The sequence below is a fragment of the Sciurus carolinensis genome, chromosome 2 (genome assembly GCF_902686445.1).
Source record: "Sciurus carolinensis chromosome 2, mSciCar1.2, whole genome shotgun sequence".
NCBI classification, from domain to species: Eukaryota; Metazoa; Chordata; class Mammalia; order Rodentia; family Sciuridae; genus Sciurus; species Sciurus carolinensis.
The window spans coordinates 196,711,925-196,735,551 of NC_062214.1; the positions used below are offsets into that span (position 1 = coordinate 196,711,925).

A 23,627-nucleotide genomic window follows, 5' to 3' on the forward strand; every position below is an offset into this window, starting at 1 on the left:
CAAGTTTTCTTACGCGGCTTACGACCAAACCAAAGCAAAAAATGAAATAGACGCCCTTAAAGCCGCACCGCCCAGCTTGCGGGCGGGGCCTTCGGTGGGCGGAGCCATCGAGGGAAGGGTGGGTGTGGCCGGCCCGGTGGGCGGTGCCTGGCGAGGCCCTGCGAAACCGCCGCTCCCGCGACTCCCGGGCTGCCTTGGCCACCCACGTGCGCCGCTGCGGGTGCCCTCGTTTTGCAAGAGCCGCGGGGACGAGGAAGGCCGCCGTTCGCGCCCAGCCAGCTGCAGAAATTGTTGTCACACATTTAAAACGCACATTTTTCATGCCTCATTCGTCCCCGGCTCTCTAGGTCCCGCACCCTCACATCCGGCCACGGCCCTGTCACCACAGTGGCGGCCTCATCCCCAGGTCCGCCTGGGCTCTCCCGACCGGCCCGCCCACCTCAGACCCCGGCCCGCCAGAACCAGACGCTAGCCGAGCGGCGCGGAGGGGGCGGGGACAGGTCGCGCAGGGGGCGAGGCAGCGCGGCAGAGCGTTAGGGCACGTGAGGGCGCGTCGTCCAATGGCAGGGCGCCGTTGAAGGCGGCGGGGCGGGGCTGGGGGCGGGGCCGGGCGGGCCGGGGCGGGCCGGGGGAGGGGCGGAGAGACGCCGCCGCCGCCGCTGCCGCCGCCGCCGCCGCCGCCGCGGCTGCCGCAGCCTCTGAGAGCCTGGAAAAGGGGAAGCGAGAGCGAGCGGACGACTCAGTCCCCGGGCGGCGGCGGCGGCAGTGGCGGCGGCGGCCGGGGCGGCGCGACGGCCGGGGCGGGGGCGCTGCTGCGGCGGGGTCGGGCGGCGGCAGGGGCAGGGGCGGCGGCGGCGGCCCGCACCAGCCATGCCGAATAAAACCAAGAAGGAGAAAGTGAGTGGGGGCCCGGCCGCCGGAGGACCGCGGCGCGGGGGCGGGCGGCCGGGCGGGGGCGGCGGGCCCGGGCGGCCGGCGCGGCGCAGGTGCGGCGGGCTGGCCGCCAGCCTCGCGGCCGGGAGGGCGCCGAGCCGAGCGGCGGGCGGAGCGGACCCGCGGCGCCTGCGGAGCTGGGGCGCCGGACGACGGCGGGCTGTCCAGCGCGGGGCTCGCTGGCCGCGCGGCGTGGCGGGTGCGCTCGGGCCGGGGGCTGCGCGGCGGCCGAGCCCCGCAGCGCTCCGGGAGGGCCCGGGAGTCCTGGGCCAGGTCCGGGTGGGGAGAAGGACTGTGGTGCGACCCTTCCAGAAGCCGAGGGCGCCGGATGCCTTGGGCTTCGTGTCGCCGCCGAAGTTTTCAGCCCCAGATACCGAGGAGGAGAAGCAGGCATCGGAATTGGGTGGGTGGGGTGCAGCCTGGCAGCGCTGTGTCTTTAAAGAGGGTGACGTAGACTCCTGAGGGTATGGTTAAAACCACCGCACCTCTGGTTACGTTATGTAAATCGGTTTTGAAACTGCATCTGCTTCATCTAAAGATTGAGGAGACCGCTCTGTTTGATGTTTCCCAGGATCCACCAAAACCAGGGAAAAGTGGGAAAAGTTCAAAAGAAGGACAAGACTCGGAATCAGAGGTAATGGCCTTCAGATATTCACTTGAGTTTTTCGTGAGCAGCTTTTAATTTGGAGTTTTAAAACTGAGATAATTCTCCTGCCATGGCACATACCTATAATCCCAGCTCTGGGGGTGGGGTGGGAGACTGAGGCAGGATTGCAAGTCCGAGGCCAGCCTCCCAACTTAATGAAACCCTGTCTCCAAAAAAAAAATTTTTAAGGTGTGGGAATGTAGCTTGGATTCAATCCCCATACCCACTCCCCACCAAATTAAAAAACAAAACCAAAAAACTGAGGGTAATAAAACCCTGAGTCTTCTAAAATGTTTCTCTATCTAAGACTTTTTGTGCTATCTTTATCTGAGTTATTTAGGTAGTATTCCACTTTGGGAAAATATTAATAATTTAGTGAAAGTTGGGTTTATCTGTGGAGCTGGTATTTTTTAGTTCATTTCCACCTCAACCCTAGCAGCCCTTCTATGAATACTGGCATTAGGTGCCTTTGACTGGAATTCGTGTTCCTTTTAACCTTGGGGTGTCCCCCCACCCTCTTTGCAAGCTGCAAGTTGGTTTTCTTAGTGTCTCCTTCTCTTTCTTCTGTCACCCTTCTCCTTGGTGCAGTCTCTGCCCCTGGTGTCCTGGGCAAGCTCATTTTTTCTGTCGTTGGCTGGTTGCTTAGCCTTTTTCAACCCATTAGCAGGGGTATTTTTGATAATCCTAGTTTGGGTATTTTTGTACACTCTTCTATTTCTTCTCTCATCCCTCCCTCAACCCTCTTGTTGAATTGACTATTTTTGTTTGTTTGTTTGTTTATGGTCTTTGGGCTCAGTTAAGGAACAGTTGGAACACACAGGATTACGTCTACCTGCTGGAGTCTGTGTTCCTTGACATGGTTGTGCCTTGAGAGGATTTGCAGAGTCACCACTTTACTTTGCCTTTTCTTCCTTGTGACTAATTGTCATGGAACTAGATCACCCAGGGCCAAGGGTCCAAGAGCCACATGGGCCCAGGCAGAGCTGGTAGGTTGTTTTGAATGCATGTGTAGCTGGGAAGGTGCTTAGCACCAGTTCTCCAGGCCTGGATCATGGTGTCCCTGGTCTTAGATGACATTAACTTTGTGAGTGTCAGACTTTTTCCTATAAACTAAATTAGAAGGAGTTAAGCGCTGCCTGGGAGGTGCAGTAGACTTTTTTTTAGCCCCATGTTATCTTTTCTCTATCATTTGGTGTATTCTGAGCCTCCCTCCTTGGCACCAGGTGGTTCATTCTAGCAAATCTGTTGCCCTCCCTAGAGCAAAAAGCAGAGCTGGAAGAGGTTCCTTACCTACCAGTAGATCAGATTGTGCCAGTCTGTCCCTCCCCTTTCTTTACAGCAATCCAGTTTTACTCTGACCTGCTTGGATTTGACTTGATTACTTCCTGCGCCACCCTTATGACAGTTTAGATCGAATAGTTGCTCTGCGGGGGTGCATGTTGCATGCTTTCTTTTTCAGTTTGTTGCTTTCATTAAAACTGCTAAGACTTCCTACTGTCCCCCAAGCCTTTCTTGCTAACATACCTGTCTCCCCCTGCTGTTAGGATCACAAAGAAATATCAATCTGCATGTTTATTTTATTCCTATTTTAGTGGAAAGAACTTGGCTATAAAGATGAATAAGGTTAAATTTGGAAAATCCATCAGTAATTCAGAGATGCCAAAACCACCGCTAGGCATGTTGGTGAGATGGACTGGGTTCTTAGGCTGTCAGTTGTGAAGACGCTAGAGTGAAGCCTGCAGTGTCTAAGTGTGATGCCCCACTTGTCTTTTTGTATTTTTTCTAGTGCTACTGTCTAGGAGCTGGAGCCACAGAGTTGAAATTACCACTGAAAAACACTGAAATATTGGGCCCTTCACTACTTCCTCATAAGGAGACCAGAGGCAGCATGGCACATTAAGCATGACACTGTGTCGTTATCTTGCAGGAATACAAACTGAGGCTCTTCAGTTCATGTGAACTTTGAGTTGACTCTCTCTCTGTTGTTTTCCTCCCTTCATCTCAGCTCACTGCTTCACTTCTAGTTCCACCCACTTACCAAATATGATTGACTCACGCAGGTGAATTAAACCATTTCTGCACACGTATTTTTCCTCTTAGATCTCTCAGTGGTACTCTGGATTTGAATATTTTAACCTGAACAATTTAAATAGGTTTGATATTCCCATGTTACTTTTCAAGCCTTGCTGATATCACATCACCTTCACAAACAGCAGTTGTTTACATTACGTGCCTCCCCTCTGAGATGGACAGTTTCCACACTCCTGGAGGCACACGCAGGGTAGGTCCCCTTCCAGGGCAGAGCAGCCAGGTTTGGGAAATAGTCCCAGCAGAGAAAATATTCAACATCTTGACCTGTGGCTGACTTAACACACTTCCTCTAGTGTGTGAAGGGTCCTGGTAAGGAAATCCTGGCTGGCTGACTTCTAGCCTCACAGCAGACAAGGCAGCACCTGGCGTATGTTACAGAACACTTTTTGATTAGGACAAGAGAACGTTAGATGGTGTGGGTGTTTTCATAAGATAAAGAGCTGGAGCAAAAGGTAGAGTAGTACAGTCAGAGTATTTCAGCTGGGGGGCTAGAAAATAAAAAACAAAAATGCCGTGACGCTGCTTCACTTGTGTGACTGGTAGTAGGTTGTGCTTTTCTTCAACAATTCCCACCAGCAAGATGTACCACAGGATATGTCCTTCAGGGTAACAAAATGTTAAAGGTCATAACTACTACTGTGCAACTTTTGCTCATTCTAGAAACTTCTACTTGAATGACACTGGTACATTTCTCTTTCTTCTTTTTTTTTCCCCCTCTTTCAAATAGAATGTTTAAATTTGACCTGTTGCTTATCCGTGATTCCTGGAAATAAAAGTTTCTGTCTAACACTCGCTCTTGGTTTATTTTGTAGCACACCTTTAAGAAATGGGAACACAACTGTGTTCCTTGGTCACTTGAAATTGGAAAATGTTTTGGATATGAACAGAGGGAACATGTTTTTGAGCAGCTGATCTCAGGAACATTTGTGTCTAGAGAAGCATGACTAGGCACATTTTATGAATATTTAGAATCTTAAAAATTTCTCTGAAATCCTAAAGTTCATTTTATAGGGTCAGATGATAGGATAGTTATGCTGTATTTTTTTTTATTTGTGTACTGTGTCCAGAGTTGCATTTTAAAAAGTGTTAATGCTTTTTCTGAAGTACTTTGCTGCTGTTCCCTAGTCATGTGTTTTGCATGTCGGCTCAGCTTGGTTTCATGTGAAAGCTGCTACAGCAACTCGTACGTAACCTCTGTCGCTGAAAACAAACCTGAACGGTCCTTCCCATCATGGGAGCTTATTTGGACACCTACCCTCAGGAATGACTTCTTTCTCTGTGTAATTCGTGCTTTTACATCCCACTGCCACCACACCCCGGCTTTCCAGAGACAAACCTGCCTGAGGTTATATGGTTCTAGGTAGTAATTTAATTTTATAAATTAAGTTGAAATTTAAAAATTTATTTATCTAATAACATACCCATTATATGTTAGCATAGATAAATTTTTTAATGAAAGTATCTTCTCAAAATGCTGTTCGACTCTCTTCACTGCCTCCACAGCAGGAGTTTTCTCTTGAATTAGTGGGAAGAAGGTCGTGAGAGTTGTTTGGGGAGAGTGGTATGGTGGCGTGGCTGCCTCCAGGGAGACTCTCCCGTGAAAAGCCAAAGCCACCATCTGTACACTCGGTCCTGGGCTCCAGGCTTCCACTAGGGCCTCCCATGCCTCATTTTCCATCCTTTCCAGCTTCTTTCCGTCAACAGAAATCCAGAGAGGACCAAAAGAAGTAGTACTTGAAAAATCCCTTTTGAGAGTCCTGTGTGGTAATGGCATAGGAATGGGATTCTCTGCTCCTGATTGTTATGCCTTGGTTCACTCTCCCCGCCTCCCATCATTCTTGCCCAGAGCTCTTGTCTGGAATGCCTGTCATGCAGCAGGTCACCAGCTGCAGGTGTAGAGCTTGGGAGTCAGGAGATGCTGCCCTAAGCTGATTCCCTTGGGACCTCCAAGAAACTTGGTTCTGCTGTAAGCCTAGCTTCTGCTCCTTCCATGTATAAGCTACACAACTGGTAGACCCCCAGTGCTCCATAGGACCACTACTGCTCCAGACCAAGGGTCTCAATCTCCACACTGGACATATGGGGCCATCCTGGGGTTCTGTGCTTTGTGAGGGTTCACAGGCACCCTTCGCCTTACCCTCCAGGTGCCAGTAGCAAGCAAAATGTGTCTAGGTATTGCTGTTTCCTGGAGCACAGTGCCCTGCTGAGCCGCTGCTGGAGAGAGCCCTTCATGCAGTGTGTGCATTTGCTTGCAAAGTATGACTTGCACGCTCACCTGGATAGGCCGGCTCCTAGAGAACAGTAGTGCCCAAGCAGAAGGGGGATCACTCCGTATGCTTCGCAATTGTTGAAAACCCCAAAGAGCTTTCATTTAGATGGGTTGTGTCTGTCTATTGATGTTTTTCAAATTAGAAATTAGAACAAGGTTTTAAAATATTAATTCATCTAATGTTAACAATAACTCCCATTGCACATTAACATATGAAACATTTGTATTAAAAAACACCTTTAAAAAGTTGAGAAGAGTCACTGCTCTGTTTTTGGAAATCTTTTCAGCAGTCCTCTTCTACATGCAGCCAATTGATATTACAACTGTAGCCTGTGGAAAGCTCCACGTCATGATGGCTCAAAGGACAAATCTTGTCCTAGTTTTACAAGGCAATTTTGACCTCCTGGACCCCAGAAAATACCTAAGGGACCACATTGAGAGGTCCCCAGACCGTGCTTTGAGGACCTCTGTTTTAGAATACTCTTCCCATCTTCTGTACCTGAACCTTTTATCTTTTTAGTTCCAACTTCAGTTCATCTATTCTGAAATTTAAAGGATTCTAGTTTTCTTTTTGTAGGCTGGAGTGTAGCTCTGGCTGTGTGCTTGCCCAACATGTGCTAGGCCCGGGGTCCAAAAAAGGCAGCGGAAGAGGGGTTCTTGAATCATGTTTTCTGTCTTCCAAACTTGTGTAGTAATTATTTGCTGCATCAATTGTAATTCATATTGGCTTCAACCACCTTTACTGTAACTTGCTTCCCTAACTAGGGGAAACCCCAAGGACAGTCTTAAATTGATTCTTTGCCATATGTACTAGGCTCTGGAGTTAAGAACTATTTGGTTGGTGGATTAAAAAGTGCTCAGTAAAAAGGAAAACTTCAAATGAATTAGATTTTTCTGATACTATAAATCAGCAAAAAATCTTGTTTAATAGGTTTCTTTATTACCTTTTTCATAGGCTAGGGCAATTTCAATGCAGACTTTTCATTGTTATTTGTTTTAAATAAAGAACATTATACTAATGCAGAAAATTATGATACTTAGAATTTTTTCTAATGTTTGTGAACATTTTAAGAAATAAGAGTATTTTTAGTTTGCTTTTACATAGAAAAAGAGAGTAGTCTTTTAAGATCTTGCTAAAACAGTGGTGAAAAGTGTAGTCTCCTAAGTTACTATTTTAATTTAAAATATTTCAAAATAGGATATCCATTGAAATATGTTTCACTGTGATTTTCGATGCTTTATGTTTCCTAATTTAAATTTATTTGGGAAGTATTTCTCAGTGAATGTATTTTTAGTGTGTTTTATGAGGTGGGTAGAGAGTGAGATATGGCTTTGTTCTGAGCTTCCCAAGTCCTGTGTTGAGGATCCGCACAGATCAAAACAGTACGCGGTCCTGACCTACATTGACTGATTACATTATTTGTGACTTGTGGCACCTGTTGCCTCTGGACATACAATGTACTTGGGAGTAACTTGACACCCCCTCCATTCAGTGAGACTGTCACCCCTGAATGGGTGGGAGATGGCACCCATCCCGTGGAAGGAGCCTGCTGGAGCTTTGGGTAAGAACTTCAGGTGTTTGAAAGCACCTAAGCAGACACAGGCTCTGCACTGAGCTGTGGCATTCAGAGAGCACTTTAGACTTTGCCGTGTGGTGGGTCACGCTGCAGACGCAGCCAGTCAACAACACTCCTCTCCCCCTCAGCAGCCTAGAAAGCGACCACAGAGTGAAGGATAGGAAGCAGTTCCCAGTTGTCTGGGCCATGAGGGAGCTAGTTCCTGTATCCAGGCAGCTGCAGAGCGAACACACGCGGAGCCCTGCCACGCAGCAATGGGGAAGTTTCCACCTGTCCCTGTGGGGTTTGTGACAATCAGCCTACCAGCATGGATCCTGGCAGTGTCTTCCTAAGGCAGGGGAAATTCATCTGCAGGAACTCAGTTATAAGACGAGTCTCCAGGGTTTCCTTGAATGTCAGGAACCTGCCCAAGTCAGATTTGGCCACACACTGTGTTTAATCTCCCTGCATTTTCCTATCAGTGAGTTGTGATAAGCCAAGACATCCCTGTACCTTCTTGCTCAGGTTTTCTCAGGTGCCTCCCAGTCCAAACAGGGTTGTCAATTTTGTTTTCTCCACTTGGGGGAGGCAGAGAACAAGCATAGAATTTAAACTTCGGGGGAAAAATGATTTAATTTAAGGACATCTTGGATTTTCCTTCATCTTCTGGATGTTGGGGGCGTGCATGTGCATGTACACGTTTTAAAATGAGATTTATGGTCACTGCCTTAAAAAGATTGGTTTTAGCTGAGGAGATAGCTCAGCTGGTAGAGTACTTGCCTTGCAAGCACAAGGCCCTGAGTTCGATCCCCAGTATGGCAAAAAAAAAAAAAAAAAAAAGATGAGTTTTAGACACTCGGATCCTGCAGGTGTTAGTGCTAACCAAATGCTGGGTTCGCCCAGTGGTAATATCAAAGTACCTTGGAACTCCAAAGGTGTTAGAATGCTCTGGACAGATATTAGACATTTTTTCCCAATTTTATTTAAATCTAAACTAGTGAAAATCAAATTAAAAATTCAGTTACTTAGAGCACTAGCCACATGTCAAGTGCTTAGTAGGCATACATGGCTAATGAATGCTTTGACAGCCTAAATATAGAACTTTTCCAGCTTTCCAGAAAGTTCTCTGGGACAGAGCTTCCTTGGGAACCTACCGAGTTTTCCAAAACCAATTCTTACATGAGTGTCTTAAACTTATCTATTGTTAGCATTATTTGTAATATTAAATACCAAATTTCAGGTTAAATTTAAAGCAAAAGAAAACAAATGAATTGGCAGAAGAGGAGGAAGACAAGAAGAAAAGGAGGTGAGGCAAGAAGGAAGCTGCATCTGCCTCGTAGTTCATGATAGGCCTGCCCCGGAGCCACCCGTGTGGAAGACTCCAGGTCCCAGGAGAGGGAATCTTCCAGTCATTCTCAAAAAGTTTCTCTTCTGTATTTATTTTGGGGTCCAAAACCACATGTGGCTAATAAATAGAACAGTACAGAATTGTGTGGCTCCCGCTTTGCTCCTGCTCAGGTGCTTCAGACAGTCCAGGTGTCTCACCAAGGAGGCCACATTCATAGAGGGACCTGAATGCCCAGGGTCTCTAGACTATTTTGCGTATTATCTCCACAGGAAGCAGGCTCGGGGTCAGATGCCCTTTTGCTCCCTAAGGGGTCTCTTGGTGTTATTTTCTTTTGGTCTTGGCTGTTCTCTAACATGTTTCCCTCCAGGTGATCCAGAAGTCACCTTCTGGGGTTCAGCCCCCAAGAGAGCATGTCCCTGCATGGTGGCATCATCTTCAGTGAGGCAGGAGTGTTCTGAGTGTGTGGGTGACCTTGGGCCCAAGCACATCCTACACTTTAGAGCAGTGGCCCACAGGTATGGAAATAGGGGTCATCTTTAACAAAGTATCTGGCAAGAGCCTGGTCTGATTGTCACCCAGAGAGTCTGTCCATGGACCTTTCTCTGAAATCAGCGCTGGTTACTTCAGTGAAAGAAGCATCTCTTGTATTTGACTTCATTTGCCATCTAGAAGCTGTTGAGAGACCAGTGATTTGATCCTGCCCTATTGAACAATAAACATCCTGCATCTAGTTGTGAATTTTCACAATTGTGAGTTTGAATGAAGGGAAGGAGCTGCTTGTGTGGTGTAGTGATCCCTTACATGGTAAAACATCTAGGAGTGAGGCTTTGTCACCAAGCCAGTTGCCTGTTGTGCTGTTTGAATGAATAATTTCAAAGTGCAGAGACTAGGAAACACCCATGTATCTGCTGCCTAGATTTTGTTTTCACTCCAAATTTATGAGGCTATGGGCATCTGACTGCAGAGGAGGTTGTGGGGAGCAGGCACCTCCAGGCACCTGAACCTTCCCGCGTGATGTGTCTCATACTGGAAGCTTTTTCTGAGGGCGAGGGAAGCCCTAACATCTTGTTCCCCTCCTTGGGTCGCCTTCCCTATGGCTGTTGGGAAGACTTGGGGAGCAGGCTGTGTACCCCTGAGGCAAGCAGTGTGCAGCAGGGTCACAGGGCAGCCAGCCTACTCCTCTGGCTATGTGCCTGAGCCCAAACACAGGAGGGTCACAGGTCTGCCAGGGTGGCACCTCATCCTGCCTACCATGGAACTGACTGCTCCACCTTCCCTCCTCTCAAGACCCCACCCCATGCACGTGACTCCTGCAGCCCAAGGGCCCAGGTGTTTAGTCAGGAGACCCTGAGAAGGGCAGGGGGTGGAGGCTTCCATTTTATGGTGTAGCTTCCATTTGAGTGGCCACTGAGGACCTCAGATACATCTCAGTATCCCAAAGCTGCCCTTGGTAGCCCAGAAAGGCAGCTTTGTCTGTTTTGTAGACAGGTGGGGACTGGGGTGTTTGTTATGGCAGAGCTAGAAGAATCCAGAACATGGAAAACCCATGCCCAGTAGCAGTCTCTTCCTCCCCTGCCCTTGGCTGCTGGTGGCCACCAGCCTCTCAGGGGCTTTGCCTCTCTCTGTCTCTTACCGGTGGGTGGTACAGTGTGTGGTCTCTGGTGTCTGTCTGCTTCCATTTGGCATGGTGTCAAGGCTCATCCCATTTGGGCCCTATGTCAGGGCTCCGTTCCTCCTTATGGCTGAATCGCATTCCATGGTAAGGACAAGATCCACTCTATTTTATCTGCTGATGAATATTTGGGTTGTTTGCACTTGTGACCTTCTGTGAACAGTGTGCTGTGAGCACTGTGTACACGCTTTTGTTCAAGCACCTGTCTTCAGTTCTTTTGGGTGCTACGTGTAAGTGGGATTGTGGGTCATGTGATGCTTCTGTGTGTGACTTATTGAGGTCCCTGACTGTTTTCTACAGCCCCAGCCTGTTTACGCTCCAGCCACGCACAAGGTCTCCAGTTTCTCCATGTCATGCTACAAGTACTATTTTCCACTTTTTAAAAACAGTAACTGTGCTGGTGGGAAGTGAGGTGCCAGTGTAAATTCCCCATGGAAAGATCTTGACTGATGTCTAACACACTGACCTATATGCCACATCACACTATTTTGATTAAAATACTCCATTTATGTATGATGTGTCAAAATACATTCTACTATCATGTATAACTAATTAGAACAAAAAAATTGTATTATTAAGATTTTTCTCTTTTAAAGTTCTTCCTCAGCATACAAAAATAGACTTTGTCTGGGAGGACAGGCAGTTTGGCATTGCGGGAGCCACAGTGTGTGCTGTGGTGGGAGCCGCCGAGTGATGGGCGGGTCTAGAGCTCCAGCAGTGGCAGTGGCAGGAGTCAGCAGGCCCTGCAGCTGGCACATGAGCGTTGCAGGGAGACAGGCAAGGCAGCTCCGGCTCTTAGAGGGCTCAACAGGTCTTTGCAGAGGCAGACTGCGACTGGAGGCCAGCATCAGCGGGCGCCTTGGGATGTCAGGGATGCCGTTGAGCCTGACTCCTGTGAGGAGCTGGGAGACGTTGAGCAGAAGCAGCATTGGAGCCAGGAGGGAGGCTCGAGGTTTCAGAAGCTTTCACAGGAGGCCGGAGAGTCGGAAGGGGAGGCGGTGTTTCACGTAAAAGGAACAGGACGTGTTCAGAGAGCATTCACAACTCGGTGCAACCTGGCATGCCTGCAGGGAAGGTTCAGCAGGGGACGTCTGGTAGCAGCATAGAGTTGAGCAAAGACTGGGTGGCTACGTCCCAGTCGTCTAGTCCAGAGGTGAGGGACGACCCTGAGAGGAGCCTAAAGGTTTCTCACATGCACAAAAGTGGAGGGAAACGTGCGAGAGATGCCCAGGTGCTCGTCACCATCTTTGACTTTGTGAGGAGGTTGGCGGTACTGCTGGTCTAGCCTCCCTGCCGCCCCTTCCTCTGCTCAGACACTGAGGCTCAGCTCAGTCATGCCGCATCCTTCAGCAGGACCCCTGTCTTTCTTTACGCACTTTGGCCATATGTGCTGAAAGGGGTCAGCATGATACCTCAGTATGTGCAGCAGGGTCCTGGTCACCTCCAGCCTCCCTTTATCCACCTCTAGCCATCCCTCTTCTACATTTAGGCCAGCTTTTTTTAACTTCCACAAGTGGAAGAACATGTGGTACTTGTCTTTCTATATCTGGCTTTTTTGAATGTCCTCATTTCATTCCATGTTGTTGCAAACGACAGGGTTGTATTATTTATGTCTGAATAATAATGCATTGTGTATATAACATATTTTCTGTATCCATTCATACGTTTAGGTACCTAGACTGATACTGTATCTTAAATTATTGTTAACAGTGCCACAGTTAATGTGGGCATGCAGGTATTTCTCAGGTATGCTGATTTTATTTCCTTCAACTTTATACCAGAAGCAGGATTGCTGGATCATGTAATGGTTCTTAGTTCATTGACCAACTGCCATACTGTCCTCCGTAATGGTGACAGTAGTTTCCATTCTTACCAAGTACAGAAGAGTTCCCTTTTCTCCAGATTCTTACCAGCACCTGTGGTTGTAGAGGTGGTGGTTGGTGATAGCTGTTCTAACTGGAGTGAGATGCTTATCTCATTGTAATATTTTCATGTATTTGTTGGCCACTTGTATTTCTTCTTTTGAGAAGAGTCTGTTGGGTCATTGACCCTTTTTTTTTTTTTTTTTTTTTTTTTTTGGTGCTGGGGATTGAACCCAGGGCCTTGTGCTTGCAAGGCAAGCACTCTACCAACTGAGCTATCCCCCCAGCCTCATTGACCCATTTTTAATCGAATTTCTTGCTCTTCGTTGTTTTTTGACTTTGTTACATATGCTGGATGTTAATACCATGTGGATGGATACTTGGCAAATATTTCCTCCCATCCGTAGATTGGCTCTTCTGTTTAATGTTTCTCTTGCTGTGCAGAAGTTTTTAGTTTGATGTAATCCCATTTGTCTCTTTTTGCTTTTATTTCCTATGCCTTTAGACTCTTAAAACCAAATCACAATCATCACACCTAAAAAAACACCAAGAATGTAACAGTGAACATTGGAATCACTGCTGCCCTGCTACCTTCTTCTGTAGCTGTGTATATTACATGAGGCTGTTATGTGCCTAGAATTTCTCTTACTATATCTCTGCCTAGATTCCTTTTTTTCCCTTCTTCTTCTTCTTCTCAAAGTTTAGTTGTTGAAGAAATCAAATGGTTCACGTAAGTTTGAGGGATGTGATTTTCAACCAAGTGTGATTTTGCCCCCCATGGGGCGTTTGGCAGTGTCTGGAGACATTCTTGGTTGTCACAACTTGGGGTAGGGGGCTGCTTGCTTCTTGTGGGAAGGGGCCGGGATGCTATGAACCACCTACAGTGCAGAGTGCAGCCCAAAAAACAAGATTTCCTGGCCAGATGTTAGCAGCTGCAGCAGAGAGCCTGCCCCTGCCTGCGCTGTGCTCTGCAGAGTGCAACCTGTGGCTGCTTGGCATCTTCTCTTCCATTCTATAGAGGCTTGATCAGATGGAGGCTGGAAACACTTCTTAAATGGCATGTCACATGATATCATATGGTCCTTGGCATGTAAGTGGTGGCAGTTAGGTCCTTCCGTTTTCAAGTTGCAGAAGGGGAGAATTTTGAAAGACTGCAGAGCAGAATTGTTCCAACGCGTGGTGTCAGGTGGGAGGTGTTGAGGCAGTGCTGGGATCACCCTGGGACGTGAAGTCCACCAAGGGTTCAAGTCTGGGGAGACCAGGCGCCATATGCCTCCGGCGATCACCCCACACTCTGCATCTCAGTGTCCTTGTTTGGGAAATAAGGACACAGCAGGGCATGGGAGTGCCTGCAGGTTGTGTGCCATTCTGGAAGAGCTGCTCCCCAGAGTCCCCCCACCCCGCCTCCCTCCAGGCTACCACACCACCAAGACAGGGCCACACTGCGTCACTCGCAGGGTCCAGCACAGATGTGCACTGGACAGATATTTGCAGGGTAAATAGCGAAGATTCTGTGTGAGCAGTGCTCCCTCTGGGTACTGGCCCTTGCGTGTGCGTTGGCCTGATGTCCAGGGGTAAGGATGGGCTGCTTGCTCATAGCTACTCACTTCTCCAGGCACCTTGCCCTTTGTCCTCACCAGGTGATCCCCTCTGACCTTCTCACTCTCTCAGCCTCCTCCCTTCACCTCTTTACAGTGACTCTAGACAGACGGCTTCATATGGTTCTTTTTCTCTAATCCTCCCCCAACGGCCCCCTCTCCACAAAACCACTGGCAAGTGTCCATGCCTCAGACCATCCTTTTCCCCTCCTGCCCTCTTCTTCCTGCAGGCCTGGGTCTAGGCCTTCCCTGTGCAGCCCTTCTCTAAGCTGCAGCTCCTTCCTGTGGGCCCCAATCCCCCCAGCATCCAGGCATAGCCAGCTTTCCCACCCTAAATCCTTGCAGGCTTTCTCCTGGACCCTTTCTTCCAGTGCCCTAACTCCTCTGTCCTTTCTAATCAGTTCTTTCAGAAATGTTGCTAATCCTCGTGGACTCCTGCCTTGTCCTCAGTTGATTCTCCTGGGCCCACTCCAGGAAACCGACCTCAGTCTGCCGCGATCTCTGTGCTGCCGAATCTGGTAGGCGCTTGGCCATTTCAGGGCATTGGACAGGGCCGACATCCACTTTCCTGAAAGGCTCTCTCGCCTGGCTTCAGGGGCTAGGCTCCCCAGGCTTCTTCCTGCCTCGCAGCTGGCAGTGTGCTCTTCTGCCCCCAGGCTGTCTCCTGCCTCTTTTCTCCCTTTGTCATCCTCTGTCGGGTGTTCATGCCCCAGACTTCAGGAACCACATAGGGACTGTTGACTTCCAAATTTACATCTCCAGCCCAGACGGCATTTCCTGAGTGTCCACCCGGTGGCAGGCACACTGCCCTGGGCACTGTCCATGGGTGCTAGGAACGCAGAAGAGTCTCTGGGGCAGGGTAGAGCCGCCATAACCGAGAAAGCAAGCAAAGAAATCCAGCTGCTGATTTGTTAATAAGGAAAATAAAATAGAGTTGGTTCTTGAAAAACTTGGGCTCCTCATCCTTGAGTTGCCACCAGGGACTTGAGACAGCACACTACACACTTGAGCTTATTACTTCCCATCTCACTGGCTTGTCCACTGTCCACCTGTCTGTTAGACAGAGTGGGGGTCTTCCCTGACTCCCTTTTCTCTTTTCACCCAGACACCCTGTCCTCCAGCTTTCTTGATTTTACCCTAATATCTCTGCCTGTCCCATATGCCACATTTCCATGAGCTTACACCAAAAGGCAAAGCCTTCCCACGGGTCCTTTCACCCACTCCCGCAGTCCCCCAGAGTGTGGGTGGTCTTTTAGAAATTGAGATCTGCTTCCACCTTTGCCCAGCCAGACCTTCTGACCTGGGCTGGTTGGTCTGTCCACTGCATCGGAGAGCTCCTGCGCCTCCGTGGCCTGTGCATGCTTGTCCTCCTCTCTTTGCTTTGACTCTTGACAGTGCTGAGCCTGTGGGTACCCCCACAGCTCCTTTCCTCCAAGGAGCCTTCTTTGGCTGCTGGGTCCCAAAGGACTGAGAGAAGGTAAGAGACAGTCCCTGCCCTCTTGGGACTCATGGTCCTTGTCAGGGAGAGAGGAATCTACCTCATAACTGACAGAGCAAAGTAAATGTGCCATGTGCTGGGGCTGAAAGGTCCCACAGTGTGATGTGACACAACACCGGTGCCTCCAGTGCCATGTGGGCCCTATGAAGAGTGCGAGGAACCACCTCAGTCTGAACATGGCAGAGGGTGGGGGCCTGAAAGAACCAGAGTAGTCACTGGGCAAGAGGACAGAGGCACAGGTGGTGGGGTGACGCCTAGGCAGAGGGTGGTAGCTTTCATGAAGCCAGAAGGACCTGAAGTCGTCACGTGGGTTAAAGTTGGAGCATGGGAGCAAGTTTTCTTTTCTGGAAGTTCACGCTGCTGCCTCCGGAGAGAAGGCTGTGGGGGGGACCAGAGTGGGGTGAGAATGGCAGGGTCCAGGGGAAAGGAGCCGTTGGCTTGTAGTCTGGGATGACTTTATTCCTCAAACATCAGAAATTTTGTCTCAACCTGTTCCCCTGTGAGGACCTTCATTTCCTGTGTGTTTGATTCACTCCTGCTTTGTGCGTTAGCCAGATCCCCAGGTCACAGTCTTACATGAGATGCACAGTTTATTTTCCTGTTGGGGTAGGAAGCAACTATGGAGCAGCATTTATCTTTCTACTGATTGTTTATCAAGGTCATTATTTGTATAGCACTGAATTGAGCTTCATGGAAAAATAAAAGGAAGCAGAATTTATGATCTGTTGGAACACATGTATGCAGTTTGCCATTTAAAACAAGAGCAGGCCCTGGGAGCAGCTCTGTGACTTTGCAGTAAATGCGAGGGTTTTTCTTGGGTCATCCCAAGAAAGCTAAGCAGTTAAGTTTTACCTGGGGGAATTCAGAGAAAGAGTTAAATTATAGATGGTGTTTTTAAAACAGCATATTTATTCTTTCATGATCCAACAGAAAGAATGACAGGTGCTGTATTAGTTGGGCTTCGTCACTATAATGAAATATGTGTAGGATCTTTACTAAGAAAAAGACGTTTATTTTGCTCCCAGACTTGGAGGCTCAAAGGCAGGGTGCCATCGGCTCGTTCTGGTGAGGTCCAAATGGCAGACAATGATGGTGGGAGTGTGTCAGAGCCAACAGTCTCCTTTCAAACCCAGGACAGAGAGAGATTAATGTCCCACAGTCGCTCCTGAGGCCACACCCCCAATGACTCACGGACCTCCCAGTAGGCCCTGCTTTTTAAAGGCGCGCGGCACCTGCCAGTACCACCACCCTGAGGACCAAGTTCCCATCACATGAACCTTTGAGGGGAACACAAACCATAAACACCATAGCAGATGTCAAGATCAAAACCAAGAAAGTGCATTTTGACCAGAAACCAGTTTGTGGGAGAGAAGGTAACCTAGGCCTGAACTCCCAGTTCAGAATTCTGTCTGCTGTTTTGGGCAGTCTCATCTTCGAAAACTCTTTTATTATTCTCAGGTAAATTATTAAAAAATAAAGCAGCTCTTACTGCTTAGTGAAAATGTTTTTCAAAAATGAGAACAGAGGACTGGGCTTATAGCTCAGTTGGTAGAGTGCATGCCTCGCAAGCCCAGGGCTCTGAGTTCGATCCCCAGCACCACAAAAAAAAAAAAAAAAAAAAAAAAAAAAAAAAAAAAAACAGATTCATTTGGGGCTCTGTTGATATGCTTGCCCTCCGAGACCCTGCACAGCTGGGGACTGGGTTGGCTGGTTTGTGGCTCTAGGTCAGAGCTTGATAACTTTTGTAAAGTACATCTGGGCAGAAATGAGCTCCGCTGCTTTGGGCAGACAGGTGGGGCACAGCGAATATGTTGTGTAAGTTCTAATGGGCAACAAACTGCTTGGTGATGGTGGCAACAAACCGTGGTCTGCCACCTCAGCTGGTCTTTGACCAGAGAGCCCTCCCGATGGGAGCCCAGGGTCACAGTGGAGAACACAGTCCTCTAGACCTTTGTGGGTGGCTCTGCTGCATGTTCCCTCTGACTGTCCTCCACTCTGCACCAGTGTTTCCTGGTGTGTTGCAGGCCAGCCTCATGGGTGGCATGACCCTTGCGGTTGTGATGCCATCTGGAGATGAGTGGGAGAGTAGGAGCAAAGCCAGGAGGAAGAACAGTTCTGGGCTCCAGGGGAGCACCTTTCTGCAGCCTAGCGAGGGGGCTGGCAGGGAAACTTGTCCTCTTAGGAGGTCCTGGATTGTGTTCACTTCCCGTTGCTTCTGTTACACATGGCCATGAACGGAATGGCTTACAGGAGCACAAACTTACACCTTATAGTTATGGGGATCTGAAGTCTGAAAGGGAGATGGGCAGAGCTCTGCTGCCTCTGGAAACTCCAGAGGAGAATCTGTCTCCTAGACCTTTCCAGATTCTAGAGGCTGCCTGTATAGGGGCTTGTGGTCCCTCTGCAGTCTTCAGCTCTCTCTGACTCTGGCCTCTGCTTCCACCATCTGATTGCCTTCCCAACCCTCTGCCTCCCTCCCAGAGCTGGAAATGGTGGTGCAGGCCTGAGACAGGAGGATCGCAAATTCCTTAGTGAGATCCTGTCTCAAAGTAGAAAGTTTAGAAAAGGGCGGGGGGTGTAGCTCAGTAGTTCCATGCCCAGTACTGTTTTAAAAAAGAGAGAGAGAGAGAGAGAGAGAGGAGAAAAGAAGGAAGGAAGGAAAGAGGGAAAGAAGTGAGGCATCTCGTGAGCCTCTGAAAGTCCAGCATCACTGGAGGTGGGATTCATGAGCCTGCTCCAGCAGCTCCAGAGATTCATGTCTGCAGCAGAGCAGAGAACACTGTCCCGGAGCAAGACTTGAGGGTTTGTGTGTTTTTTCTGTATTTTATTTGTCCCATGAGCACAGCTCTTTTATGTATTCATTGTTCTGTTTTTATTTGGAAAGCAGAGTTCCAGCAGAAAGAACAGCCTTGTTTCTGTCCAGTCTTCAACATCTTCTAAAATAAAGGTACCAGCCCCTCAGCCCATTGTGAAAAAAGACAAGCGGCAGAATTCTTCTCGGTTTAATGCCAGCAATAACAGAGAACTGCAAAAACTACCATCATTAAAAGGTAATATTTATTTGTCTTTTAACGGTTAAATTTTTCACTACTTGGAGAAGAAATATTTTGATAGTTTGCTGCTTCTTATTCCTTTGCTGTGTCTGTATTTCTTGGGATCACCTTTTCTTCTCATTTGAGTTTTTTTTTTTCTTAAATTGAATGCCATTAACTTATTTACTCAACTAACAAAATAAGTTCCAGAGCTATTAAGATAAAAATCCAATAACTAATGTAAGTATTCTACACTAAAAAGGAAAAACTTCACATCTTTTCATAGTAGTTTCAAGAGAGCTAGACAGTTTTTCATGTAAATAATTCCCTTTTGTTGGTCTTTGAACTGTAGCAGTTCAGAAAGGAGTTTCTACAAGTAGGGTAGTTATAAGAGTTATAGTAGAACCTCTTCCTCTTAGTATTAAAGAAATAAAGAAGTAGCTGCGATACTCCATGGGCTTGCTTTGTTGTGAACCATTTGGAGATCACCTCCAACAGGGCTCCTATGAGCTCAGTCAGGGAAAGGGTACTGCACTTGAAATTTCCCCCCAAATGGCACAGCTGCCTCTTCCCATTTGAAGGTGCTCAATTCCTAAGAGTTTCCTTCAGATTTTGAGGTTGAGATATTGAAAATCTTATCAAGGAAGTGAGGTAAGGACCCTAAGTTAAAAAAAAAAAAAGAGGGGGGGGACCTTTGAAAACCTTGATATTTGCTAATATAAAAGCTGGTACACCAAATAAAGAAAACACTGGCTGTTTTTCGTACCTCAAGTTGTATTAATGGGCCTTTTACAGTTAATCTTCACTGAGCTGGATGGTTCACACCATGGGGCATAGCAGGAGCTCCATGCGGATGTGCAGGGATTGAGGGGAGTAGGTACAGGGATAGGTGAGTTTGTGAGTGAGTGAGTGGATGGGTGGAGGTGGGCAAGTAGATTTTATGCATGCATTTCTTGTCATTTGCCTGCTGAAACCCGGGTTCTGAACTCGCTGCATTCTGCATAGCTTGTGTTGGCTTTATTCACTTCACCTTGGTGGTTGGTAGTAAGCTCACTACATTGTTTCTGATGAGTCTTCCCCTTCCCAAACAGTCCATGCCTTTCTGGTGCTGCTTATTCCCATTCAGCAAGTGTGTGCTGGACACTTAGAAAAGCAGGCCCTGTTCTGATACTAGGGCACAGCATTAAACAAAACTGAACCCCTGTGTTCTGGGACTCAGCATCCCAATGGTGACTTAGCAAAAGAACTGTGTGGGGGGGACTCCTTCCTTCAGTGGCCTCAGGAGGTCCAGGGTCAGAACGCCTTGGATGTCTGGATGACAAGGCTGGCTATTACTGACCCTTCACCCACCAAGCCCCGCCCAACCCTGTCCCACCCAGCACATTGGGTGTGTGCTCTGCCCCTCTCTCTCACAGATTAGAGCCTGGGCAGGTACAGTTAGGCTCAAGTGCTTGCAGCCCTCCTTCACGTCTGCAGGAGTCTCTGCACACGCCTCTCTTGCTCTGCTCCTGCTTCCTGCTCTCAAGCCCACTTCTTCCTTTTCTGATTACACCTGTCACACAGTGTTCTTCCGTTGACACCTGAGTCTTCATGGCTCTGCAAGAGTGTGAACTGCGTGGTCTGCCCATGTCCAGGATCATTTTGCACTGATCAAGACCTCACTGGGCTCACTCGATAATTCTTTCTAGCTGTTCTAGAACAACTGAGAAAGGTATAGAACCTAAAGTAATACTGTCTGGTTCAGAAAAAAAATCAGAATTTATTGGCATTACCTTAAAGTTCTCTATTAATTTGGGTAAGATTGATACTTTTTCCCCTTCTAGAAAAAGACCCATTTTTCTGAGTCTTGTTTTTTGTTAGGCCTCTACCTTTTCATTAAATTTATTTCTAAATACTTTGTAATTTTTGTCATTCTTAGACTGAATTTATTTTTTCCATTTCTCCTCTGGATTGATTCTTGTTAAGTTCTTGAAAACAATTGGTTTTTAAGTGTTTCCTTTTGCCATCACCATACTGTATTTTCTTATTAATTTTAGTAAGTCTTTTACTGGAGTCTGCTTACATAGCCCTCAGAGCCCTGTCAGTGGTCTTTTATCTCTGTTCCTTTTTTCACCCCCAGTACTGGGAATTTCACACAGGGCCTTGCACATGCTAAGCAAGTTCTCTACCACTTGTGAGCTACATCCCCAGCCCTCTATTTTATTTTATTTTGAGACTGTATCTCATTGAGTTACCCAGGCTGGCTGCAAAGTTGCAATCCTCTTGCTTCAGCCTCCCAAGTAGCTGGGATTACAGAGTGTGCCACTACTCCTGGCTCTCTTCTAGCATTTATACCAATATATGCTGGTAATTCTAATTTTATTCTAACACTAACCAGGACCAGTTAAGCACAGGTAGTAGGTGATAGCAAGCATCCTGTTTCTGACATTTTGGTGAATAGTTTTAGGATCGCCACATATAAAGTGAACGTGGCTCTTGGTTCTGAGAAATGGTCTTTATTGGGTGACTGGTATCCAGGATCTACACCAGCATAGCCCTGGCTGGCTGTGCAAGCTGGCGCATATGCTGCTGCTGAACCAGATTAAATGCTGTATGATTTTTCTCTGTAAGATGTTAATACAGTGTTGTGATTGCCGTGTTGATAGATCTTTTTGGTTTTGCATGATCTTTATTGGAATAAACCTCAACTTTGCTCCAGCATATTATTATTTTTATACATTGCCTGATTCCGTTTACTTAATTTTCTTAATCTTTGCTTTTATAATAAGTGCTGGAGAGGAAGTGGAGAAAAACAACTCTTTCACACTGTTGGTGGGATTGCAAATTAGTTCAACCACTGTGGAAATCAGTATGGAGGTTCCTCAAAAGAGTAGGCATGGAACCACCATATGATCAGCTATGCCACTCCTCAGTATTTATCATTACACTACAGTGGTACATGCATATCCTTGTTTATAGCAGCACCAGTCACAGTAGCCAAAGCATGGAAGCAGCCCAGGTGTCCATGAGCAGATGACTGGATAAAGAAAATGTTCTGTGTACACAATGGAGCTTTATTCAGCCATGAAGAAAAATGAAATGATGTCAATTGCAGGAAAATGGATGGAACTTGAGAACATTATGTTGGGTGAAATAAGTCAAACTCAGAAGGTCAAGGGTCACATGTTTTCTCTCATGTGGAAGCTAGAGAGGAAAAAGGAGGGGAGGGGATCTCATGAAAAATACAAGGGAGATGAATAGAACAGAGGAAGGTGACTGGAGGAGGGAAGAAGTGCAGGGGAGTGATAATTGGCCCAATTATATATTGGTTTTTTTCATCTCATGCTGTTTTATGGGTTCTTTGCATTTTATAACATGACTGGCAAAATCAAGCAGGCAAGGCAAAATAGCACAGCTTTTGTCTTGAAGAGTTGTGCAATCCACATTAAATCTCCATTGTAGTGGCCCTGTCCCCTAATATGGGTTTGAGTGATTATCCTATAGTGTGGGTGCATTTGGGAATGAGAGGTACTGGGTGTGTGTTTTCCTTTGAGAATAAAGTCCTCGGTGAATTCTCAAGAGATGTAAATCTTGAGTTTATGAGTTTGTAGGATTGACAGCACACTTCTGCAATAGAATAGTGTGTGTGGTTTCTTAAAGCTTTGCCAAAGAAGCTTATTTCCTGAATTATTTCCCTTGACTTTCAAACACAAAATCGGGGAGAAACAAAAAGACAACCAAAGATGATAGAGACGCTCCAGTTCAAGGATCAGAAATTCAAAAGACAAGGAGTTGGAACACCTTTGGGTATATTTTCAATTACAAGTAGTTATTTTATCCAAGTAGTAATTGCCCTTGCTCCTGGATAAAAATAATTAAAATATATTGCAGCATCCTTGGAAAAAGTAAACTTAAAACTTTGTTTTTTTCAGCAGTCTGCAAAAATATGATGTATTTCCACTAAGTGATTATTCATGTGATGAAGGTCCAATGGCTCTCTTACTTTGGATGTTCGTACATTAAAAATACTTCTTAGCATAATTATATATTGTTATATTGTGCACATGTAAGAGTATATATGTAACAACATATCCCACCATTAGTGCACCAATAAAAATGTAAGAAAAACAATATTTACTGCTTGAAGCTAATGTGTAGTTTCCTTCCTTTTTATACAATTATGTCTCATCAAACCTAGATGCATTGACATTGGGACTCTGATCTTTCCTGAAGGTGGTCCACAGAAGTCTTCCACCCAGCTCCCTCACGCTACCATCTCATGACCAGGATTGATGCACCTGGACTTCAGAATAATAAAATTGTGTTCATGAAATAAAGTTAAAAAGTTGCCCTAGAACTCAGCTAGGCTGAGTGCTTTTCTCTGTGATAATCTGTAGCTTCCTTCCATAGTGGGTTAATTTAGAGTGGGTCATGTGGTTACTAGTACATGATACTGCTTAACAAATCTTTCTGTGGTTATGGGATAAGTCTGGGGCCTCATGCCTGCTAAAGTAGTGCTCCATCACTGAGCTATATCCCCACCTCATTTTTATTCCATTTTGAGACATCTCTAACTTAAAGAGGCTGGCCTCAAACTTGGGATCCTCCTGCCTCAGCCTTCCAAGTAGCTGGAATCACAGCCTGTGCCACAGCTCCCAGCTTAATGAATCTTTTAATTTCTTTTTTCTACCTCTGTGGTCATTATTTCTCTTTAGGAGTTTGTTTATTATTTCAGCTATTTGTTTATGTTTAGCATCTTTCATCTCCACTTTTATCTTTAATTATCCTTTATCTTTTATCCTTCTCATTTATTAAGTCAAATTCACTTATTTTTAGTTTGCTTTTAAATAATAAAGGAATTTAAAGCCACGTATTCCTCCGAGAATAATGTCAGCTCTGTCCCTCAATTTCTTTTTTAATTTTTCAAGTCATAGACTTTCTTAGAGTTTTATTGAGGCATAATTTACATACCATTGTGAGTGGAAAGGTGTCTTATTCCACGGGTAGAGCTGTGCATCCGTTACACACTCCAGTTCTGGAACATTGCTTTTTTTTTTTTTTTTTTAAGGTTTTTTTTATTATTTTTAAATGGCACTTCTTTTTTAATTTTAATTTTTGTTTTATATTTAGTTGTAGATGAACA

At 46.6% G+C, this 23,627-nt stretch overlaps 1 protein-coding gene across 5 annotated transcripts in view; it reads left to right on the forward strand.

The window, feature by feature from the left end:
* Positions 1 to 705: 705 nt before the first annotated feature.
* Positions 706 to 23,627, forward strand: part of Ppp2r5c (protein phosphatase 2 regulatory subunit B'gamma) — a 132,017-nt gene continuing 109,095 nt past the window's right edge. For 2 of the 5 annotated variants that reach the window (XM_047539856.1, XM_047539857.1), the window contains exons 1-3: positions 706 to 897; positions 1,505 to 1,567; positions 18,361 to 18,523. In XM_047539856.1, coding sequence (XP_047395812.1) covers positions 871 to 897; positions 1,505 to 1,567; positions 18,361 to 18,523 — 253 coding nt within the window. In that variant the 5' untranslated portion in view covers positions 706 to 870. Of the gene's footprint in view, positions 898 to 1,504; positions 1,568 to 18,360; positions 18,524 to 23,627 lie in introns of those variants that run through there. The other 3 variants (XM_047539858.1, XM_047539861.1, XM_047539860.1) reach the window with 2 other exon arrangements.